Source organism: Pelodiscus sinensis, chromosome 19 (genome assembly GCF_049634645.1).
Source record: "Pelodiscus sinensis isolate JC-2024 chromosome 19, ASM4963464v1, whole genome shotgun sequence".
Classification (NCBI taxonomy): domain Eukaryota; kingdom Metazoa; phylum Chordata; order Testudines; family Trionychidae; genus Pelodiscus; species Pelodiscus sinensis.
Window position 1 is genome coordinate 1974743 of NC_134729.1, and position 21784 is coordinate 1996526.

Consider the following 21784-nt stretch of genomic DNA (forward strand, 5'->3'; position numbering starts at 1 on the left):
CGGGTGGGGAAGCGCTGGGCTGGGTTCCCCAGGGAGGGGGTGGAATCTCCATCCCTAGAGGTTTTGAAATTCTGGCTTGACACAGCCCTGGCTGGCCTGATTGAGTTGGGGTTGGTCCTGCTTTGAGCCGGGGACTGGACTCGTTGCCTGAGGCCTCTTCTCGCCCTGGGATTCTGGGATCGTCTGTTCAAAAGGCTTCCTGTAGCACTGGGGCGCGGCCGCCCTCGGAAACTGACACAAGGGAGAGGTCAGATGCCCCTGGGCAAGCAGAACCCAGAGGACCTAGGCAAGGGCGGGCGGGAAGCTGTGGGACGTATAAGAGGCAGCCCTTGCCGCTCCGTTGGGCAGGAGCGACTGAGGCAGGCAGACGCTTCTGGAGCCGGATCCAGCGGGAGACGTTGCCGTCCCACGGACACCTCCCAGGTACCAGGGCTGCCCGACACACCCAGCGTGGAGAGGCTGTGGGGAGTGCCACGGGGCTGTATACCCTGGAGAGACAGAGGACGAGGCGAGGCAGGCGCCCCGGGATAGCCGGCTGGAGCCGGCTGCAGGGCCCCCGACACACGGTCAGCGCGTGGCAGTGGGATGACCCGGGGCAGACCGCTGTGACGCCCTGGGAGTCATTTGAGCCTGTGTCGTCCTCCTCCCCTCTTCTAGGCCACCCACCCCTTCCTGAGGCCAAGAGACCTGCCTTTTGTCTCCCCCGGGGCCGAGAGACTGCGAACGCCTGAGCCCTGCAGGCTGTTTGCCAGGCGCTATTCGCGGCTCTGTCCTCCCTAAAGATGGGAGCCAGGGACCATTCGCTTCCTCCTCCTTCCCTTAGACCAGTGGTAACCCAACCTTTTTACACCCAAGATCCCTTTTTAAGTCTCAGAACAGGCGAAGATCTACCGCCCCGCCCCTTCCTTGAAGCCCCGCCCTCTCTATTCTCCTGTCCATCACTTGCTATCCCCAGCCCTTATACACTCTGTTAAACAGTTTATTTTTAAATTATGCAATATATAAAATTAAAATCACATGTTTATAGTTATGAAATAAATGGTCTGTTTTTAATTCATGCTATTTAAATGTCAAATGAAGCATTTACAATTATACATTTTGTTCTCTGCTATTTTGTAAATCTAAAATTGAGTATTGATAATGATATATTTTTTCTTCCAATAACAAAGTCTCAGTGTGACACCTGGGACTGAACAGTATCTGCCAGTGTCTTGAAGTCTGGGTTGTAGTCTGAGATTGCTAGTCGTATACAGTCCATCAGACGGGCATCTGTGATCCTGCGCTCAGCCTGGGAAGCTTGCTCCATCACAGCTGGAGTTAGCCGCAGCCTCCCTGGGCTGAGCGCAGGGCAGCCGGGCTGGAGGGAAGAGAAGTGGCTGCCCGACCAGCTGGCCATGGCGCTCAGCCAGGGTGCACCAAGCTCCACGTGGGCAGGTGCAGCGGAGAAGCCGCCGATCAGCTGGAGCGCGGGGCAGCCGCTTTCAGCTGAAAGCCACAGTCAGCTGGCTGGGGTGTTTCAGCCCTCCCGACCTCCGAGCTCCCACTATTCCTCACAGCTACTCACCTGTGCTGTTGCTCAGTGAGTAGCTGCTCCTCAAATGAGGAAATCTAATGTAAATGTACCGCACAGGCGCACAGTTCAGAGAGGGCTCAAGAGCTACTCTTAGAGCCCCTGAGATCTACCGGTAGATCGCGATCGACTGATTGGTGACCACGGCCTTAGACAGTTGTCTCAGGCGTGTGGCCTCCCTCGGAGACGGACAGCCCCGAGAGCCGAGCCCCCAAAGGGTTTGCGGCCCCTCTTGGCTCTGCGGCAGGAGTCCTGAGACCCCAGATCTTTGCAACATGGAATTCTGGACCTCAGCTGCCCCGACTCCTGCCAAACTCCACGGGAGAGGTGCCCAGGTGGAAAAACCGGTCCCCAGTTGGGTTGTTGGGCACACCCTCCCCTAACTCCACGGCTCTGCACGTCCCGAGTCTCGGAGCCCGTTCTCCAGCTGGGAACCAACAGCCCCTTGCACGTGCCACCGAGTTGATTGCTGCCTTGGCTGCCAGTGCCGGCCTTGACCTTTGCTGGGGCGCAGAACGAGGCTAGGTTAGAAAGGAGCCACGCCTGTTTTCAAGATGTGTTGCTGAATCACCCTCCGTTCTTCCCCGCCTCTCCTCCCACTAGGCGTAGCTCTTCAACCCCAGAGACAAGACCCAGGTGCCTGGAGGAAGAGAAGCGACTGAGCCGGTCTCTCCCATCCGCTCGAGATGCTGAAACTACTCCTCCTCGCTGCCTGTGTCGTCTGGGGTAAGTGGGGTTTCCTGAGGGGCCGGGCGGCTGGCCTTCTGGTGCTAAGGAACTCTAGTTGCTTAACACGCAGGCTGCAGTAGCACCTAACGCGGTGATCCTTCCAAAGTATGGGGCGTGGAAAGTCAGGCCCGGGGTGACCCAGCGGGGGTACTAAGGCAGGTCCCTGCCTGTCCTGGCACGGCAGACAGTGCTCGGCCCTTGACGCGGCCACAGCAGGTCCAGCTCTTACGCTCTCGAGATAAAAAAGCAAAACAAGCCAAGCGATGAAGCCGGCCTCATTGCAATCCCAGCCCGAGCGCCGTCCATTTGTGTGGGCAGCCAGCTGAGAACCGGCCAATGGCAGTGGGGAGCCGGAGCTTGGGGTGGGAGCAGCCGTGTGGCCCCCTGTGCCGGCCCAGGCAGGAAACCTGCCTCGCCACCCCCCTGCAGCTTGACTGGGAGCCGCCAGAGGTGAGCCTGTGCCCCAACGCCTCCCCGTCCCAGCCCTGAGCCCCCCAACCCAGAAACCCCTCCTGCATCCCGAACACCTCAGAACCTGCACCTCCTGTACCCCACCCCCAGCCCTGAGCCCCCAATCCAGAAACCCCTCCTGCACCCCAACACCTCAGAACCTGCACCCCCTGTACCCCACCCCCAGCCCTGAGCCCCCAAACCAGAAACCCCTCCTGCACCCCAACACCTCAGAACCTGCACCCCCTGTAACCCACCCCCAGCCCTGAGCCCCCAACCCAGAAACCCCTCCTGCACCCCAACACCTCAGAACCTATACCCCCTGTACTCCATCCCCAGCCCTGAGCCCCCAAACCAGAAACCCCTCCTGCACCCCAACACCTCAGAACCTGCACCCCCTGTAACCCACCCCAGCCCAGAGCCCCCAATCCAGAAACCCCTCCTGCACCCCAACACCTCAGAACCTGCACCCCCTGTATCCCACCCCCAGCCCTGAGCCCCCCAACCCAGAAACCCCTCCTGCACCCCAACACCTCAGAACCTGCATCCCCCTGTACCCCACCCCCAGCCCTGAGCCCCCAACCCAGAAACCCCTCCTGCACCCCAACACCTCAGAACCTGCACCCCCTGTATCCCACCCCCAGCCCTGAGCCCCCAACCCAGAAACCCCTCCTGCACCCCAACACCTCAGAACCTGCACCCCCTGTACTCCACCCCCAGCCCTGAGCCCCCAACCCAGAGACCCCTCCTGCACCCCAACACCTCAGAACCTATACCCCCTGTACTCCATCCCCAGCCCTGAGCCCCCAAACCAGAAACCCCTCCTGCACCCCAACACCTCAGAACCTGCACCCCCTGTACTCCACCCCCAGCCCTGAGCCCCCAACCCAGAGACCCCTCCTGCACCCCAACACCTCAGAACCTGCATCCCCTGTACCCCACTCCAGCCCAGAGCCCCCGTCTCCATACTGAACCCCTTTGCCCCACCTCCAGACTGCCCCCCAACTCCCTCATCTTTGCCCACACCCCTAGGCAAAGTTTTCACAAACACCCCAACCCCTTATCCCGCCCCCCCCCCCCCCACTCCCGCCAAAAGACGGAATTCTGCTGGATCGTGGACACCCATCGTTTTCTGCAACCAGGTCGCAAGGGAAAAAAAGTTTGAAACCCCCCAGCCTAGAGGGCTCCACCGGGCTGGAAACCTGTTCTGCTTGGCACTGTAGGAACCTGGGAAATGACCGTCCCCCCCCCCCCCCCCCCCCCCCAGCACGCTAGCCAGAGGAGCACCCCTAGAACAGCCAGTGGCAAAGGCCGCTCCACTGAAGTGGCGGCTAGGACTGAAGGTTTCCCTGAAATGTGCTTTGCTAGGGCTGGCCTTGCCCCCTTGTGCACTAGGCAGCCCTCTCCGTGGGCAACACCGGGCGTCCGCACCAGCTAAGGAAGCGACAGCTTTGATTAGGAGACGCCCTCGGAATACAAAAAACGACTAAACTTCAGTTTCTTGGGAATGCTTTGGGGCCTCCCAACCTCGGCGTGTCTTCATCCGGCCCGGTCCAAAACCAATCTCCGTCGCCCTAGAAGAGCGAATATGCCCACTTGGTCTCCACCGGTCGATCTCTTTTTGGGTCCCCGAGGGCCCCGTAATATTCAATGTTGCTCTGCCCCAACGTTCCCCACTTCCGGCTTTCCAGAGGTCCTCACGCAGCGCGTGTCCTGCTCTCCTGGAAAACCGCCTCCCACTGGGGGTGCTGCGTAAGATGGAACATCTGCCCCTTCATGCTTAAAGCGGGGTTCCTGCCGCTCGGAGCCCTTCATTTCCCTTCTCGGAGGAGTCGGGGCAGGAGATGTTGTCTGGGAGAACGGGGAGCAAAAGCAATTCCACGCTCGTGCCCTGAGGTGGAAACGGCAACGCTGACACTAGATGTTCCTCCTTTGCTCCCGAAGGACACGGCTTGGATGAGCCGTGGGGAGACGGCGGGCGTGTCGTTGGGGGAATGGACGCCGAGCCCGGAGCCTGGCCGTCGCAGGTGAGTACAGTGTCTGCTTCTAAATCCCTGCTCCATCTACCTTCGCTTCCGGGAGGGAGAGGCGCGGAGGGGGACGGGGCACAGAATACCTGAGAGCTCAGGTTAGTGGCTTTCAAGGGGAAATAGCAGCTGAATCGCAAACGGAAGCAACGATTTATGTGGAATTTGGCCTTTGCCCAACGCTGTCCTCAGGGCCGGATTAAGGCATGGGCTAGCCGGGCAGCTGCCCGGGCCGCCAACCTACGGGGGCGCTTGGCTCCCAGATGGCGGGCTGCAGCTCCCAGGGCCACCCTGCAGCAGCCGCCCAGGGCGTGGGCCGCGTTAACCCCTGCAGCGCCAGCCAGCAGCGCCCTTCCCCCCGTGGCTACGGGGCCCTGCACAACCAGGCTCAGCCTGCCCCGAGTGGCCCCGGGCTGCGTGCCAGCGGCAGTAGCCAGGCTGAGCCGGGCCAGGCACGTGCGTCCTGCCACCGCCAGCTCCACACGCCCTCCCCCACGCTTCGGGCAGGGGTGGGGCCGCACATGCGCCCTCCCCCAACCTGGGGTGCAATTAACCTGTCTGCCTGGGGTGCAGGAATGGCTCGGTCCAGCCCTGGCTGTCCTTACCCATCCAGAGAATACCCAGCTGCATAGGGCAGCTGAAAATTTGGGGCACCCCTGGGTCTTAATGTCCGCCCACCTCCCTCTTCGTAGCCCTGTTCGCTGGCTCTGCTTCCCCTCGAGAGGAGCTAGTTCATTTAGAAGTGTCAAAGCGGGCCAGAGTTTTAGTAGCCGACTGTCCAACCCGTGAACGAGCCATTTGAGTGGGAATTAAGCCATTTGCCGATCCCTGTCTGTTTTACAAGTCAGGCGAGTTTTACGAGTTTTCCAAGTTTTCCTAACCCCCTATGTCCCCCTTAGTCCCCCTAATGCCCCCTAACCCCCAGTCTTCCTAAATCCCACCTAACCCCCCCTAGTCCCTCTAGCCCCCCCAGTCCCTCCTAAGTCCCCCCGAATCCCCCTAACCCCACCCAAATCCCCCCTAGCCTGGTGCTGGAGATGGTACAACCACCAATTTAATAGTCCTGCATAGGACCCCTTAGGACAGGGTTTCCCTACCTATAGGTCGCGACCCAAATATGGGTCACCATTACATTTCAAAAGGGTCACCAAGTGTCTCCCCAGGTGGCTTTGTCCCCCCATTTCCCCCCGTTTTTGAATTGCCTTGGGTCACCAAGTCTTCCGGAATTGTCAAAATGGGTTCCCATCTGGAAAAAGTTGGGATCCGCTGCCTTAGGACGTCCCTGCCTTTGCCAGCCCTGTGTCCTACAACGTGCATGTCACCCCCACCGCGGCCTGCCAGAGATGCGCTTAGCGGGTCGCAAGGAGGTGTGATGGCTTCCGTCCCAGACACCCCCTTGGGATTGTCACTTGATGTGCTGAGACACTGTGGAGCCCACCTTCCTGCCCTCCTGGGGGCCCCTCAACTCTGCCCTGCTGGGCCAAGCCTCCAGCCTCCTCTAGCACCGACAGAGCCAGAGTTACAGCCCTCTGCCATCTGGGCAACGGGTGATGTAGGCAAGGGAAGACATTGCCTTCCAAAAGCACCTACGCTCCCTACTGGCTGCCTAAGAGGGTTGGGGCCATGGTGTGGCTGCCCCAGCTGCTCAGGCTGCCTAGGAATGGTGGGGCCATGCCACCCACTGGTGTTGAGGGCAGTAACCTGGAGTGGGGGCTGAGCTTGACTCTATATGGGGGGAGAGGAAGGAATGGGCGTGGCCTCTGGCAGAAGGGGTGTGGCCTCTGGTGGGAGGGGTACCGAGAGGGCCACACCCCTTCCTTATCCCTCCAGGTAGCAATTACTTATACTGGATTTAATAATAAACAAAAGAGATTTATAAAAGGCAGGATGTATGTGGTCATAGGAGCAGACAGAACAAAGTAGGTGGCTAAACGAAATAAAACAGAGCCCGCAAACGACACATCATACACTAAGAAACTGGTTACATGGGACATCTCACCTCAGTTGTTCTGATGAGTGTTGTTCCCAGACTGGAAAGGCTGCTAGTCTGGACTTAAACCTTCCCTCAGTTTACTCTTGGATGTTTCCAGCAGTCACCTTGGGTGGAGTAGCCAGGGGGCACTCACAACCTGCATTACCTCACTCCTCCTTCACCAGGAATCCTCACTGCTTAGTTTAAACCTATTCCGACTTTCGGTGGGAAGGGGCAGCCTCCAAGATGGCTCCCAGCATCAGGTGACATGGCCGCATGTCTTGGTAGGACCAACCGTGGTCCCTCCTCCCAGGCTTACAGGACACACCAGTCTATTCACAGATGATTGTTCTGAGTACTGGGTCATTAAGCTCCTTGAGGACTACTAATTGCCTTCACTTAATGGACTACATTAGTAATACAGGTTTATACTTCATATTTCTAACTTCAAATACCGGAAGGGTCTATGCATACAAATGGGAGAGCCACATTCGGCAAATTATAACCACACGTCCTGTGGCTTACCATTGGAATCTCGCCTAACGGGTATTCTAGTTATGCCCTGTTCAGAACCCTATTTTCATAACACCTATGGAATACCCCCTGATGGAAGGGTTGACTCAAACTCCCATCCTGGGGAAATCCAGAGACTGATATTGAACATCAATAGCTGGACCCATCTCTTCCTGAGCCCTGTCGTGGGTGGCGGAGCTGTGTGGAGTCAGGGAGGACAAGCATCTAAACAGGCCCTCTCTAGTCTTTGCTCTTACTGCTTTGGTACATGGCTACTTTGCCGGTTCAGCTTTGTGAAGAAAGCCTCCATGCAGATCCCAGCCCTCACCAGTTGGTACTTAGCTTCTTGTTTAGGACTGGGGGAGGAGGTACCCCCTAGGTAATGTGTCTAGAGTCCCAGCCAATCAGTAGCTACATCCCAGCTATCCTCAGGTCATGTTCTGCATAGACCAAGTCCATAAACCATGGCCCAGTGCTCAAACCAACTCACATGATGAGCCTGGTCCAGATAGAAGCAAGATTGTTTTTCCGTGCCCCTGATGCGTGTTAACTTTGGGCTGGCAAGTTGGGTTGCTTCCTTTGTGAGGCATTTTCTCTCCGATGCAGCTCTGCTTTCATGCTGAGTCAGGCCATCTGGTCCTGCATCCTGTCTTCTGACAGGGGCCAATACAGATACTTCAAGGGGAATGAACAGAAAAGGGCAGTGAGACTCAGACAAACAGAGCACAGGGCTGCATCCATGATGATCTTGGCTAATAGCCTCCAGGACTTATCCTCCGTGAACTTACCTAATTCTTTTTTTAAATCCAGTTATAGTGCTGGCCTTCACAACATCCCCTGGCAAGGAGTTCCACAGGTTGACTGTGCACAGCAAACGTGCTCCCTTTTGTTTGTTTTTAAACCTGCTGCCTGTTCATTATGTGGGGGGACCCCCAAGTTCTTGTGTTACATGAAAGGCCAATAACACTCTTTCTGCACATCATTCGTGATTTTATAGACCCCTGTCCTACAACCCCTTCATCGTCTCTTGTCTAAGATGAACAGCACATCTTTTTATGCGCTCCTCATGTGAAAGCAGGTCCAAAGCCCTCATCCTATTTGTTACCTTCTCTGGACCTTTCCCATTTCTAATGCATCTTCTTAGGAGATGGGGCAACCAGAACGGAACATGATATTCGAGGTGTGGGCGTCCCACGCAGGTATAGAGTGGCGTTCTGACATTTACTGTGTTTATTCTCGATCTTTCTCTCCCTTCTGTCACCCCGAATCCAGATTTCCCTGCAGTATTATTCCGGCGGACAGTGGTATCACACCTGTGGCGGGACGTTGCTGAGGCCGAACTGGGTGGTCACTGCAGCTCACTGTGTGAGCAGGTAATGGAGACCACGGTGGCGGACGTAGCGGCGCACACAGGAGACTGTACTCTGGGGAGGGCCGTGGTCAGACATAGATAGACGCAGGGGTAAAGCGGAGCTGATCTTGGGCACTTTTAGCAGAGGATGAGTTGGGTTCCCCCGTCCCTTAGCCTGGGATTTCGGTTCTACGCCGGCAGCATTCTCGACTGCCTCTCGTGCATCTTCATGGGCAGGGCCCTACCAATTTTACAGCCATGCAAAATGCATCACAGTCTGGGAAATCCAAGGTCTTCCCATAAAATCTGGCCTTTCCAGTGCTTTACCCTACTGGTTTCTCAAATTGGTGGGCCTGACCCATAAGGGCATTGCAGGGGGATCCCAAGATTATTTGGGGCGGGAGCTCACAGTCTTGCCACCCTTACTTCTGCACTGCCTTCACAGCTGGGCAGCTGGAGGCAGTAATGGTTGTAATGTTGTGGTTGCAATGTGGTTGTGGTTATAATGTGGACCAGGCGGGGTAGCAGTCCCACAACCCCCTACAATAACCTTGTGACCCCCACACAGCTGCTTTTCGCAAATGAATTCCAGCTCGTCAGTTTCTCTCTGCAGTCGGGTTTTGATGTTTTTCTGTCTGACAATGGCAACTTGCAACCCTGAATCAAGGTCTACACCAAGGATGGGGAACCTCAGGCCCGAGGGCCAGATGCACCCCCCCCCCCATTTTACGTGGGTCTGGCCCTCTTATACACACACAGCCTTGATCTACTAGCCTGGGCCCTTCTGTTGCGCAAGGCGAATGTGGGGAGTGTTTTCCCCTTCTCAGGCGGGTGCCACATCAGTGAGGGTTTGGGTTTTGTTTTCATTTGAGTGCAGCCCCTGACTGATTTTTCTCACACCCCGATCTAAACAAACACATGAAATAGTTCTCGCATTACAATGGGTAATTTCCCATCAGGGACTCTCACCTTGTCCCTGCTGCTGGAGAGGAGTCACATCCATTCTGATTTACTTAGTACTAATGTCACACTCCCATCTCTGTAGCCTTTATTTTTTCTGTCTTTCTTTTTCTCTTCCGCATCTAAGGAAGTGGGTTGTTGCACACGAAAGCTTAGGATCCAATTATTTCACTAATTGCCCATCTCAGAGTGTCTTGAACAGTGTTTCTTAAACTTTTTGAGACTGAGGAACACCAAATAATAATAATTTTTACGAGGCACACCAAGGATTTTTTTTTTTTTTTTTTTGGAGAAAAAAAAGTCGGGGGGGTAAAAGGGTTATGGGGAAAGTTATTGAGCCAAAAAAAAAAAAGGTTGCCTTCCCCTTTAAGGTGGGCCATTTTGAACTCCATTATTCTCTGTGGCACACCTCCGACTGCCTCACGGCACACCAGTGTGCCACACAACACAGTTTAAGAAACACTGGTCTTGAACTTTCTTCTAGAGCCGCTAGTTCTAGCCTCACAGATAAGACTTTATTACTTTTTATCGTGTATCTATTTAATAATTCAAACCCTGTCTGGAAGCCTGTTCTCAGGCTTCTGTGAATTCCTGGATCCACTAGGGTGATATCTGTGTGATTCCTACTCAAGGAAGGATGGACAAGTGATTGGGACACTGTCTAGGACTTGGGAGACCAAGGTTTGGTTCCCTACTCTGCCACTGACTTCTTGTGAGACCTCAAGCAAGTCACTTAGCCTCTCTCTGTCTCAGTTCCCCATCTGTAAAATGGGATCAGTGATACTTTCCTGCCTCTCAGAGATGTTGCAAGGATAAATATATAATGACAGTGAAGATCTCCTGCTCAAAAGAGTTATAGATGAGTTAATAACTAACATTATGTTCAGAACCCTTCCCTTCCAAATTAGAGGAAGGAAGACGAGTTCACATTCCAATGGCACCACGATGCCATCAGGACTTGCGGGTGAAGGGGGGCTGACACCACGTAGGCACCTTCCCATGCGTCACAGCTTGTTCCTCGTCTCCCTAGAGCCCTGACTTTCCGGGTGGTGGTCGGCGAACACAACCTCAATGAAAACGACGGCACCGAGCAGTATCTGAGGGTGGGGAAAAAGTTCATCCACCCATATTGGGACAAGAACAACGCAGCCACTGGGTAAGACGCTTCCCGTATCCCATCGGCCACCAGTTGGGCTTGATTTCCCATCTACGGTGACCCAGGGGAAGAAATAAGAACATGCTGCCCCTGGAGCTCCCTGCATCTGAGAACCTCAATGACCCAAGAACCACCCAAGGGGGCACCCGATATCAACTGTGTCCAAAAATCTTCAGTGGCATCAGAAACCATCTTTGGAGCAGGTCCCACTCCCAGGCTCCTTGGCTGGCCCGAGAGCACAGCTCAGACCAGAAGAGGAGGGTTAAGAGCCGGGGGAGGGAGAGAGGCCTGGGCAGAACCATGTTTGGAAATGGTGAAAGCGGACTCCAGTTGGGCCGGTGTCTTCATACAGCTCCAACGGGCACCCTGGCTGGTTTGGGCCTGGGTGTTTTCCAATGCACACCGTCTCGGGTAATAGTAAGCCGCCTCTGGCCGACTGGCTGATGGGGAGGTAGACTCCCAAAGGCTCTGCAATGCTCCTACATTAGGCTGCCAATGAGTGCGGGTACTTTGCTACCTTTTCAAGCATCTGCTTAATAAGACTAGGCCCGGTGCCGGGTCCTTATTCAGTCCCCTGCACTGTCCTTCCACGGGTGTGAGGAAGAGACTCAGAAGTCAGCCCTTTCCGTGTGTTCTTCATGGGTAGGACCTTACGCAGGGCCTTCCCTAGGGGGTGCAGACCCTTGGACAACCCCCCATGTGTCCCTGCTCCACACACACACACCCTGAGTGATGGGGCCCCAAGGACTAGCAGGGATTGCGCCCTACCCCGTACTCACAGGGGGTGACGTCGCTCCATTTCCTGTTGCTACTTCCTCTCCCCCCTTCCCCAAGCAACGGGGGAGCGACCGGATGGCTCTACTTCCCACCACCAGGGAGGGCAGGGGTGGGCCACCCCTTGCTGCTGGCACAAGGTCCCCCAGGCCAGCCCTCAGCCCCACTGGACCCCCCCCATAACCTCTGAGCCTAAGAAATTCACAGCCATGAAAAATGCGTCACAGACCGTGAAATCTGGTCTGTTCTGTGCTCTTACCCTACCTTACCCTAGATGTCATGGGGGAGGCCAGCATGTCTCAAACGAGGGCTCCTGACCCGAAAAGGCCTTGCGGGGGAGGGCCAGGCCCCTAGCTCAGAAGGCAGGCTGGAAATACCATACCATGCCACCTTGGTCTTCTGCACTGCTGCCTTCAGAGCGGGGCGCCCGGAGCCTGGCAGCTGCTGACCCGAGAAGTGGAGGGGAGCAACACCATACCCAGCCATCCTTTCTTCTTCAGTGGTGCTGGCGGCAGCTCTGCCTTCAGAGCTGGGCTCCCGGCCAGCAGCCGCTGCTCCCCAGCTGCCCAGCTCTCCGAGAAATAAGGATAATGGTGCCACAAACCCCACCCCTCACAATAACTTTCGGGCTGCCACGCAACTCCTTTTTGCATCTGGACCTTTGCCAGTACAACTCCGTGTCATTTCAGATTTCAATAGCTGAAATCATCACGTGTCATATTTTTAAAGCCTCATGACTGTGAAATTGACCAACACAGACCTATGGATGGGACATTAGGACTCAGTTGTTCAAAAGAGCTAAGAGTTAGGCGCCTGCTCCCATTTTCTTCCATTTGATTTGGGCTGGGTTCCCGCCAGCCTTGATGTCAGTGGAAGAGCCTGCCCGTCGGCTAGAAGGGGAATCACTTCAAAGCCACCAATTTTCTCTCATTTCTCAAATGCCGTTCGGTGCAACTTCCTTTGTTTCTCCGCAGCTACGACATCGCTCTGCTCCGCCTCTCCCAGAGCGCGACTCTGAACGACTACGTGCAGCCGGGCGCTCTGCCCAGAGCAGGCCAGGTTCTGCCAAACAACTATCCCTGCTACATCACCGGCTGGGGCTTGACCAGCAGTAAGTGCTGTCATCTATATACGTATGTTTTAGAGGTTTGTGTCTGTCTGTGAGTCTGCTTCTGCAAGAACTTCTCCTAAGTGGTAAGAGCTAGGACCAGCAAATTTGGTACCCAGCTTCCTCTTCTATCTTAAATCAGGTTTGGTTGTGCCAGGACAATGGGATGTGCCTGGAATTTGATTGTTTTCCATCACATGGAAAGGGAGGGGGAGAGAGAGGAGGGACATGACCTTCATGCTCACCACTGGGGGCAGCGAGCACAGGAGAGGGCTATCCTGCAGAGTCACCACTGAGAGCAGTCTCTGTCTGTCTCTCCCCTCCCTTTAATCAGTTAATGGGTTAAATTAAACGGGATTTTACAGCTCTAACATGGGGTTCTCCTGCACTCCCCTTTCATTGTGGAGCCCAGCCTCACTGCAGCCTCTAGAACCTCCTGATTTTCCAGGAACTGCACCAGACTAGAGCAAATTTCAGCCTGGTCTAGGCCTCATTCTCATCTTGCTTAACACTGGGGTAATGCCACTGAAGTGGCATGCCATTTACATTGCTAGAAAGGAGCCCAGAATCAGGCCCGGGAAATGGCCTGTTGTTTGGGGATCCTGAGACTTCTCCATAACAATCCAGACTGACTCCAATCGCCAGCTTCAGAGATTATTGAAAGCAAATTCCCAGCCAAGTTTTATAGCCATGACTCCATCATAGGGGCGGGATTAGTGCAGCAAAGCTCGTTTAGCAGATGAGACGCTGGCTAACGAATAAGAAAATGAAAAGGGATCCTAGGTCCTGGAGTTTGTTGTGTCTGATCCTGCCACCCAGAACTTCACAGGAGACACCTTCCTTGTCAACTAACCCCAGGTCTCCACTGTGTTTTGCGCAGCCAACGGAGAGCTGCCTGCAATCCTGCAGCAAGCTTTGGCCTCCGTCGTGTCTTACGAAATCTGCTCCACTCCACCATACTGGGGCAATACAGTCAAGAAAACCATGGTGTGCGCTGGTGGGGACGGCATCACCTCTGGGTGCCAGGTAACTGTGGAGTATCTCCTTGGAGGACCTGTCTGTCTGTCTATCCCCGTAAACTCCTTTCTTTCTTTCTCTTTTCTCTTTTCTTGTCTTTCTTTTTCTTTTAGTCTTTGTTCTTTCTTTCTTTCTCTTTTCTCTTTTCTTGTCTTGTCTTTCTTTTTCTTTTCATCTTTGTTCTTTCTTTCTCTTTTCTCTTTTCTTTCTTTCTTCTCTTTTCTCGTCTTTGTTCTTTCTTTCTTTTGTTCTTCTTTTATCTTTTCTTGTCTTTCTTTCTCTTTCTTTCTTTTTTCTCTTTTCTCGTCTTTCTTTCTTCCTTCCTTCCTTCCTTCTCTTTTCTCTTTTCTTGTCTTTCTTTTTCTTTTAGCCTTTGTTCTTTCTTTCTTTCTTTCTTTCTTTCTTTCTTTCTTTCTTTCTTTCTTTCTTTCTTTCTTTCTTTCTTTCTTTCTTTCTTTCTCTTTTGTCTTTTCTTGTCTTTCTTTCTTTTCGCTCATAGTTTGTTGACTTCCCTGGGGAAGGGAGGAAGACATGGAGCCTTGGAGGCGCTTGGAGGTTGTCTGTTGGAAAGTGTGAGGAAGGGCACTGCTGTTTGTTGCAATATGTGTCACATTGTGTTGCCCTTTTGGATTTGCTCTGCAGGGTGATTCGGGGGGCCCATTGTACTGCCAAGTGAATGGCAGGTGGTACGTCCATGGAGTTACCAGTTTTGTCTCCATCTTCGGCTGTAACGTCTACCAGAAGCCCACGGTGTTCACCCGGACATCTGCCTACATTTCCTGGATAAGTAATGTAAGCTGGCTTTGTTTGGAAGGGGAACTGCTATGAGGAAACGCCCCACTGGATAATTCTTGCTTGCAATGCTTTTCTTATGATGAGATCAGCTGTTCCGAGCCAACGGCAGGACGTGTGGCTCTTAAATGCAGAAGAGCGTGGCTAGAAACGCTCACCGCGCATGGATCTATGGCACGAGCCATGTGTGTTTTCCACACCAATCTGTCCTCCGAGGCTGAATCTGCCAAGAGCTGCTTCTCTGCAGGGCATTGCTTCAGGGGATCTCTGAGTGCCTTCCACTTCCTTTGTGGAATTATTTATGAGTAGGCGTGACAGAGGTCTCCTTGAGACTGTCACTTGATGGGCTGATCCTACCGCTGACCCTGCCTCTCTGGGGCGCTTCCTTCAACCCAGGCTGTCCTGCTGAGGCAGAAGCTCTGGTTTCCCCCATCAAAGGCACAGAGTTGGGGTAACAGCCCCCCAGCAGAGCTACACAGACACTGAGAACAGGGTTGATCACAGGGACCTGACACAGTGCCCCCAATGGGACCAGAACCAGGTTAAATCCATCTCTGCCTAAAAGTGCTATACAAAGCAAGCTTGTATGGTGTTTGCCTCCTTTCTCAATGAAAGACAGATGCACAGCTGTTATTCTGTGCACACGCATGCACACACACACACACACAGCCAATTAACAATTATTTACACTGGATTTGATGATAAAGTTATTGTATTAAGGATGCAAAGGAGGATTTCAGTGGTCACAAGTGATGACAGACAGCTCAAAGTCAGTTACTAAGCTAAAATAGAATGAAACCCATCAGCTAAGCCTAATCCATGAAGAGAAATTGTTACAGATCGAATTTTTCTCACCCTAGTTCTTCTTTTCAGGTTGGAGCTGTTCACTCTGACCTGGGTCCAGCATAGAATAATAGAATCATAGAACTGGAAGGGACCTCAAGAGGTCATCAAGTCCAGTCCCCCTGCCCTCCCGGCAGGACCAAGCACCATCTTCTAGATCATCCCTGAGAGATTTCTATCTAACCTGTTCTTAAATATCTCCAGTGACAGAGAATCTACAACCTCTTTAGGCAGTTTATCTCCACCCCGTCTTTGGTGTTCTTCTGTTTCTGGGTCTTTTTGTGTATTTTCTTAGGGTGGGGAACAGTCTGTGAAGCTAGCTGAAGACTATCCTTGTTTGCTTCCCGTTCCTTATATAGAATTTTCCCAGGGCAGGATGTCTTGTTCAATTCTCCATACCACCATGGAAAAGCACACAACTCAAGATAGATTCTAGCACCGCAAGGCAGAGTCACATGTCTTGGTAGGACCAACCATAGTCCTGGTTTATAGGGGGGAAATGGACTGTTCACAGATCATTGCCTTGAGCACTGGGCTATTAAGTTCCTTGCGTCTTGCTAATAGTTTTCATGAGCACAACTAGAGAGATAAATGGGTGTATGCTTCATATTTCAAACTTCACATCCAAAAATGATCCATGCACACACACAGAATAGACACATTCAGCGAACTGCAAGCTTTTCAATGACAGGTTCCATGCCAAATTTTGCATAAAGGATATTTGAGTTATGCAATTTCATATTCAAAAATATATGTCGACAAAAACAGGGGGGCTGTGATCCTGCACCTCTCTCCTGCATTTACTGCTAGAAGGTTGGATGCTGTCCAGTCTGGAGGCAATCTGTGGCCAATCTCCTCTTTTCTGAAAAAGTCCTCTGCTACCATGTTTCCCTCTCTTGTAACATGTATAATCTCCAAGTAGAATTCTTGCAGGAGCGGGCTAGGAATTTGGAGTTTCTGGTCCTATTCAGCCATATTAATGGAGAATAGTTTGTCAGAATTCTAAAACACCTGTAGATGAAGTAGGGTCTTCAGATGCTTGACAGCCCACACGAGGGCATAACACTCTTTTTCTATGACAGAGTAAATCTGGTCAGGAGGGGACCGCATTTTGCTTAGGAGGGCAACACTGTGTTTCTTGTCCTCCTGAGGGTGTATGAGAATCGCCCCTCGGCCGTGCACAGAGGAAAAGTCTGATCAAAGTCATGGCTGGCTACCACAGGGGTTGATGACTCAAGTGGTTTTTATCTTATCAAAGACCTTCTGGTAGGCCTCTGACCAAAGCAGTGGAGTAAGTTAGTGCTTCTTACACAACTCTGTGATTGGGGCTGCCGCGCGGCCGAACACACACACACACACACACACACACACACACACACACACACACACATGCCTGTAATACTTTGCCAAGCCTATGAAGGATTGGACCACCCCACCCAATGCCCTAGATAAGGGATCTTTGCTGCCCAGCCTCTTTGAGTTTTGACAGCGCCCTGCAGCAGCTCCTAGCGGTCATCCCAGCTAGCTCAGGGGTGGGCAATAAAATCATAGAATCATAGAATAATAGGACTGGAAGGGACCTCGAGAGGTCATCGAGTCCAGCCCCCCGCCCTCAAGGCAGGACCAAGCTCCGTCTACACCATCCCTGACAGATGTCTATCTAACCTGTTCTTAAATATCTCCAGAGAGGGAGATTCCACCACCTCCCTTGGCAATTTATTCCAATATTTGACCACCCTGACAGTTAGGAATTTTTTCCTAATGTCCAATCTAAACCTCCCCTGCTGCACTTTAAGCCCATTACTCCTTGTCCTGTCCTCAGAAACCAAGAGGGACAAATTTTCTCCTTCCTCCTTGTGACACCCTTTTAGATATTTGAAAACCGCTATCATGTCCCCCCTTAATCTTCTTTTTTCCAAACTAAACAAGCCCAGTTCATGAAGCCTGGCTTTATAGGTCATGTTCTCTAAACCTTTAATCATTCTTGTCGCTCTTCTCTGTACCCTTTCCAATTTCTCCACATCTTTCTTGAAATGTGGCGCCCAGAACTGGACACAGTACTCCAGCTGAGGCCTAACTAGTGCAGAGTAGAGCAGCAGAATGACTTCACGAGTTTTGCTTACAACACACCTGTTGATACAACCTAGAATCATATTTGCTTTTTTTGCAACAGCATCACACTGTTGACTCATATTCAACTTGTGGTCCACTATGACCCCTAGATCCCTTTCCGCCATGCTCCTTCCTAGACAGTCGCTTCCCATCTTGTATGTATGGAACTGATTGTTCCTTCCTAAGTGGAGCACTTTGCATTTCTCTTTATTAAACCTCATCCTGTTTACCTCTGACCATTTCTCTAACTTGCTACGGTCATTTTGAATTATGTCCCTATCCTCCAAAGAAGTTGCAACCCCACCCAGTTTGGTGTCATCTGCAAACTTAATAAGCGTACTCTCTATCCCAATATCTACATCATTGATGAAGATATTGAACAGTACGGGTCCCAAAACAGACCCTTGCGGAACTCCACTTGTTATCCCTTTCCAGCAGGATTTAGCACCGTTAACAACAACTCTCTGACTACGGTTAACCAGCCAATTATGCACCCACCTTATCGTGGCCCTATCTAAGTTATATTTGCCTAGTTTATCAATAAGAATATCATGCGAGACCGTATCAAATGCCTTACTAAAGTCTAGGTATATGACATCCACCGCTTCTCCCTTATCCACAAGGCTCGTTATCCTATCAAAGAAAGCTATCAGATTAGTTTGGCATGACTTGTTCTTCACAAACCCATGCTGGCTATTCCCTATCACTTTATTACCTTCCAAGTGTTTGCACATGATTTCCTTAATGAGGAAATGAGGGTGGCTCACCAGGTGGACCGCTGCCGCTATATTTACCTGCCCCTCCACAGGTACGGGCGATTGCAGCTCCCATTGGCTGGGAATGGCGATATGCAGCCAATGGGAGCTCTGATTCCCCCATGCTTGTGGAGGCGCAGGTAAATACGGCCATGGGGGGCGGGCCCGCCAGGGGCTGACCCTGGCAGACTGGATCCGGCCCTTGGGCCAGTATTTGCCCACTCCTGAGCTAGGCCATCTATATAAGTCCTTACAAACCAGTTGATCAGTCTCTGGATGGTCGCCCCTGCATTTACCAAACCAAAAGGTAACACCGTGAATTCAGAGAGCCCTGGGCCAGCGATGAGGGTGGATTCTGCTGTGCCTCCCTTTCCAGAGGGATCTGCCGGTAACCCCTCAGTAAATCAAAAGCACTGAGATATCTGGCTCAGCTTAGCACGCCCAGCATGTCCTCAGTTCTGGGCATGAGGAATGCATCAGTTACGGTAACGGCGTTAAGCTTCCTACCGTCCACACAGAATCTTCCGCTGCTCCGTTTGGCATAACGCAGATCTGAGCGATGCTCATTCAGATACAAAGCCAGAAAAATGTGGGGGGTACAATATAAGGTGTTTCCACCAGAGTGTTGGTTCCCAGATGGGATCTTTAGCCTGCATAAGAGAATAATCAGGAAGCCCAATACAAGTCGGGCTCGGCACCGGCTAAAGGTGAGATTCTAAGGCCCGTGTGAGACAGGCGGTTGGCCCACGGGACCCCAACGTCCTTGTAGCCTGAAAGTTCACAGGAGAGGGGGCTCATTGCAGAGGGCGTGAGGCTCCTAGCAGCTGTTCCTCACAGTCTGTGCCAAACCCCAGAGCTGCACGTCAGGATGCTGGGACCTTTGGCTGGGAGCTGACATTTTCGAGTTGGCCACCTGCAGCCTTCCCACCTTAGAGACGTCACAGCCTCCACGTCGCTCCTGCCTCCGACGGGGGCCACGCGTGGGAAGCAGCCTGATGTGGTGGGTTGTTTTTTTCTTCTTTCAGATAATCAACTCCAACTGAAGAGGCTTAACAGCTGGGATCCACCTCAGAGAAGAACCCCTTTCGCTAATCGCAATATGCGCCCACGCTCCCCGTCTTCATCTTCTCTGCCGCCCATCAGCGCCATCCCTAGCAGGGGACTGGGACCAAGGCAACCCCCCTCTCCCACTACAGGCTCTGCCCCCTGCTCTTACTTTGCTCCGCCCCCTGCCCTTATTCTGCTCCGCCCCTTGCTCTTACTTTGCTCCGCCCTCTGCCCTTATTCTGCTCCGCCCCTTGCTCTTACTTTGCTCCGCCCCCTGCTCTTACTCTGCTCCGCCCCCCCACCCTGCCCTCACTCCATCCATTGCCCCAGGCCCTGAGCAACACTAGCCAGGGAATGACTGGGAGCCGGGCACCAGGGATCAGCCTCACCACAGCCATGGGAGCCAGAACAACCCAGCGGCCTGCTCCGCTCCATCCTGGCTGCCCCTCTCCCAGCTCGCTGCCCTCCACGTCACCATGGCGACGGGAAGCGGAGAGCCCTGAGGCTGGTTCTGGACCGGGCCAGGGCAGGCCGCTTGTCGTTGCCATGGTGACGCGGAGGGCAGCAGGCTGGGAGCCATCGCAGCTATCCTGTTTGGTCGGCGGGGTTACTCCCGCAACTCCAATGCCAATAAACCCCTGTGAAAACGACTCTCTTCTCCGTTCAGTTGCGAAGACGCCACATACGCAAAGCTCCTTTCTTCTCCAGGCACCAGGGTCCCTGGGCCATGCACGGTGGAACTCGCTCCCCTCCCAGGATGCCAACACTACAGCAACGTGTCCTGCGTCCTTTGGACGGCCCGGGCAGTCGTGAGCTGTCCCGTTTGGAGCACTAATTGCATCCAGCAGCGAGAAGGCCTTTGGTGTCCTGATTTACCAGGGCTTTCCCGCACCAGGGAAATCCACCAATGCATCCGTCTTAGCCTCTCCCACGGCGCCATTAACCCAAGTATCGAAGGACCCCCCCACCCTCCGTGGACAGCTTGTTAGGGGCCCTGAATTTGACACCAAGAGTTTTGACCATTCACAAAATGGGGGAAAGAGGAGAGTTGATGGTGGCAGATGGCACTTTCTTCTCCTCTCCCTTCCCTCCCCCCCCCCATAACCATTAGCAGGGGTAAAAAATAACTTACAATTTCTTATGGTTACTGTCACATCACAGCCCTCCCTGGGGGGGCCCTCAGGAAGGGGGGGTTGTGATACAACAGTACCTGTAAGAAATTTAAGTGTGGGGTGGCGTGCAGGGCGGGCTCAGAAGGTTGGGGGGGGGCTCCAGGCAGGGGGCTGGCAGTGTGTGTGGGAGGGAGGAGCTCAGGGCCAAGGGTCGGTGTGCGCAGAGGGGTGCAGGAGTCAGGGCCGGGGTTGGGGGTGTGAGGGGTTCAGGGTAGGTGGTTAGGGGAGGGGGTGTGTGTTGGGGGGTGCAGGAAGGGCAGGGGGAGCTGAAGCCCTTGTCACTCTCAGGGAGTGAGAGGAAAGTACCGAGCTCCTCTGCCCCCGCGCCCTTCCCAGCCAGAGGGAGGAGGGCTGCAAACGGGCATTTCCCCTCACTTCCTGACATAAGCAGCATCCCCATACGAATCCCAGAGGTGGAGGGAGGTTCGGTCCCTCCCCTTCCCTCCCTATATGGCACTGGGGGCAGCTTGGGGGCAGGCACAGACCCGGATCAGCACGGGGAGGTCCGGTCCATGCGTGTAGCTCCCGGGCACTACAACCAGGCCGCTCAGGAAGGGATGTTCCAAAAAGGTATTTTCCCAAAGGCCAGGACAGTCGTACCGATACGAGGCCGGATTCTCAGCTGGTGGGAATCAACCCAGCCCCAAAGGAGCGATGCCAATTTGCACCAACAGAGATGGGGCCTGTTCGAGGTTAAAAACCACGGCCTGAAAACAGTGATGAGAGAAATATACGAGATTCAGACTTCATCGAATACTAAAACTGCAAGGGGCCTTGAGGTCATCAGGTCCTCCGTCGCGGCAGGGCCAAGTATCACCTGGATCATCCCTGACAGGTGTCTGTCCAACCTGCTCTTAAATATCTCCAGGGATGGAGATTCCACAACCCCCCTAGGCAATTTAGTCCAGTGTTTAGCCACACTGACAGCCAGGAAGTTTTTCCTAATGTCCGACCTCAACCTCCCTTGCTGCAGTTTAAGCCCCTTGCTTCTTGGCCTGTCCTCAGAGACCAAGGAGAACAATTTTTCCTCCTTGTAACACCCTTTTAGGGACTTGAAACTGCTCTCATGTCCCCTCTCAGTCTTCTCTTCTCCAAACTAAACAAACCCAATTCTTTCCATCTTCCCTCGCAGCTCATGTTCTCTAGACTCTTCAAAAAATACAGAGATGGGAACAATAGAACCTCAAGAAAATATGGAAGTGGGAGATGCCGGTGAGCCTTTTGACAAGAGCCAGATAGATTCATGGAGGTTAGATCCAGCAATACAGATTAGCCAGGATGGGCAGGAATAGTGTCCCTAGCCTCAGTTTATCAGGGGCTGGGAATGGGTGACAAGGGAGGGATCCCTTGGTGATCCCTGTTCTGTTTGCTCCCTCTGCGGCACCTGGCACTGGCCGCTGTGGGCAGACAGGACACTGGGCCGGAGGGACCTTTGG

At 53.3% G+C, this 21784-nt stretch overlaps 1 protein-coding gene across 1 annotated transcript; it reads left to right on the forward strand.

The window, feature by feature from the left end:
- The first annotated feature begins 293 nt into the window (after positions 1–293).
- Positions 294–19820, forward strand: LOC102454481 (chymotrypsin like elastase 1). The gene is made up of 9 exons (XM_075901680.1): positions 294–423; positions 2174–2296; positions 4694–4776; positions 8534–8634; positions 10603–10728; positions 12477–12613; positions 13491–13636; positions 14270–14419; positions 19155–19820. Exons 2-9 carry the CDS (start codon positions 2257–2259, stop codon positions 19170–19172), a joined length of 801 nt encoding a protein of 266 aa, XP_075757795.1. The 5' UTR covers positions 294–423; positions 2174–2256; the 3' UTR covers positions 19173–19820.
- Positions 19821–21784: the final 1964 nt, after the last annotated feature.

What these genes read in the sequence shown, in the direction of transcription:
- LOC102454481 (XM_075901680.1), top strand. Translation starts at nt 2,257, where the DNA reads ATGCTGAAACTACTCCTCCTCGCTGCCTGTGTCGTCTGGG. An exon ending in CGCTGCCTGTGTCGTCTGGG is followed by an intron (nt 2,297 to 4,693) that starts GTAAGTGGGGTT and finishes TTGCTCCCGAAG; the next exon opens with GACACGGCTTGGATGAGCCG. An exon ending in GCATCACCTCTGGGTGCCAG is followed by an intron (nt 13,637 to 14,269) that starts GTAACTGTGGAG and finishes TTTGCTCTGCAG; the next exon opens with GGTGATTCGGGGGGCCCATT.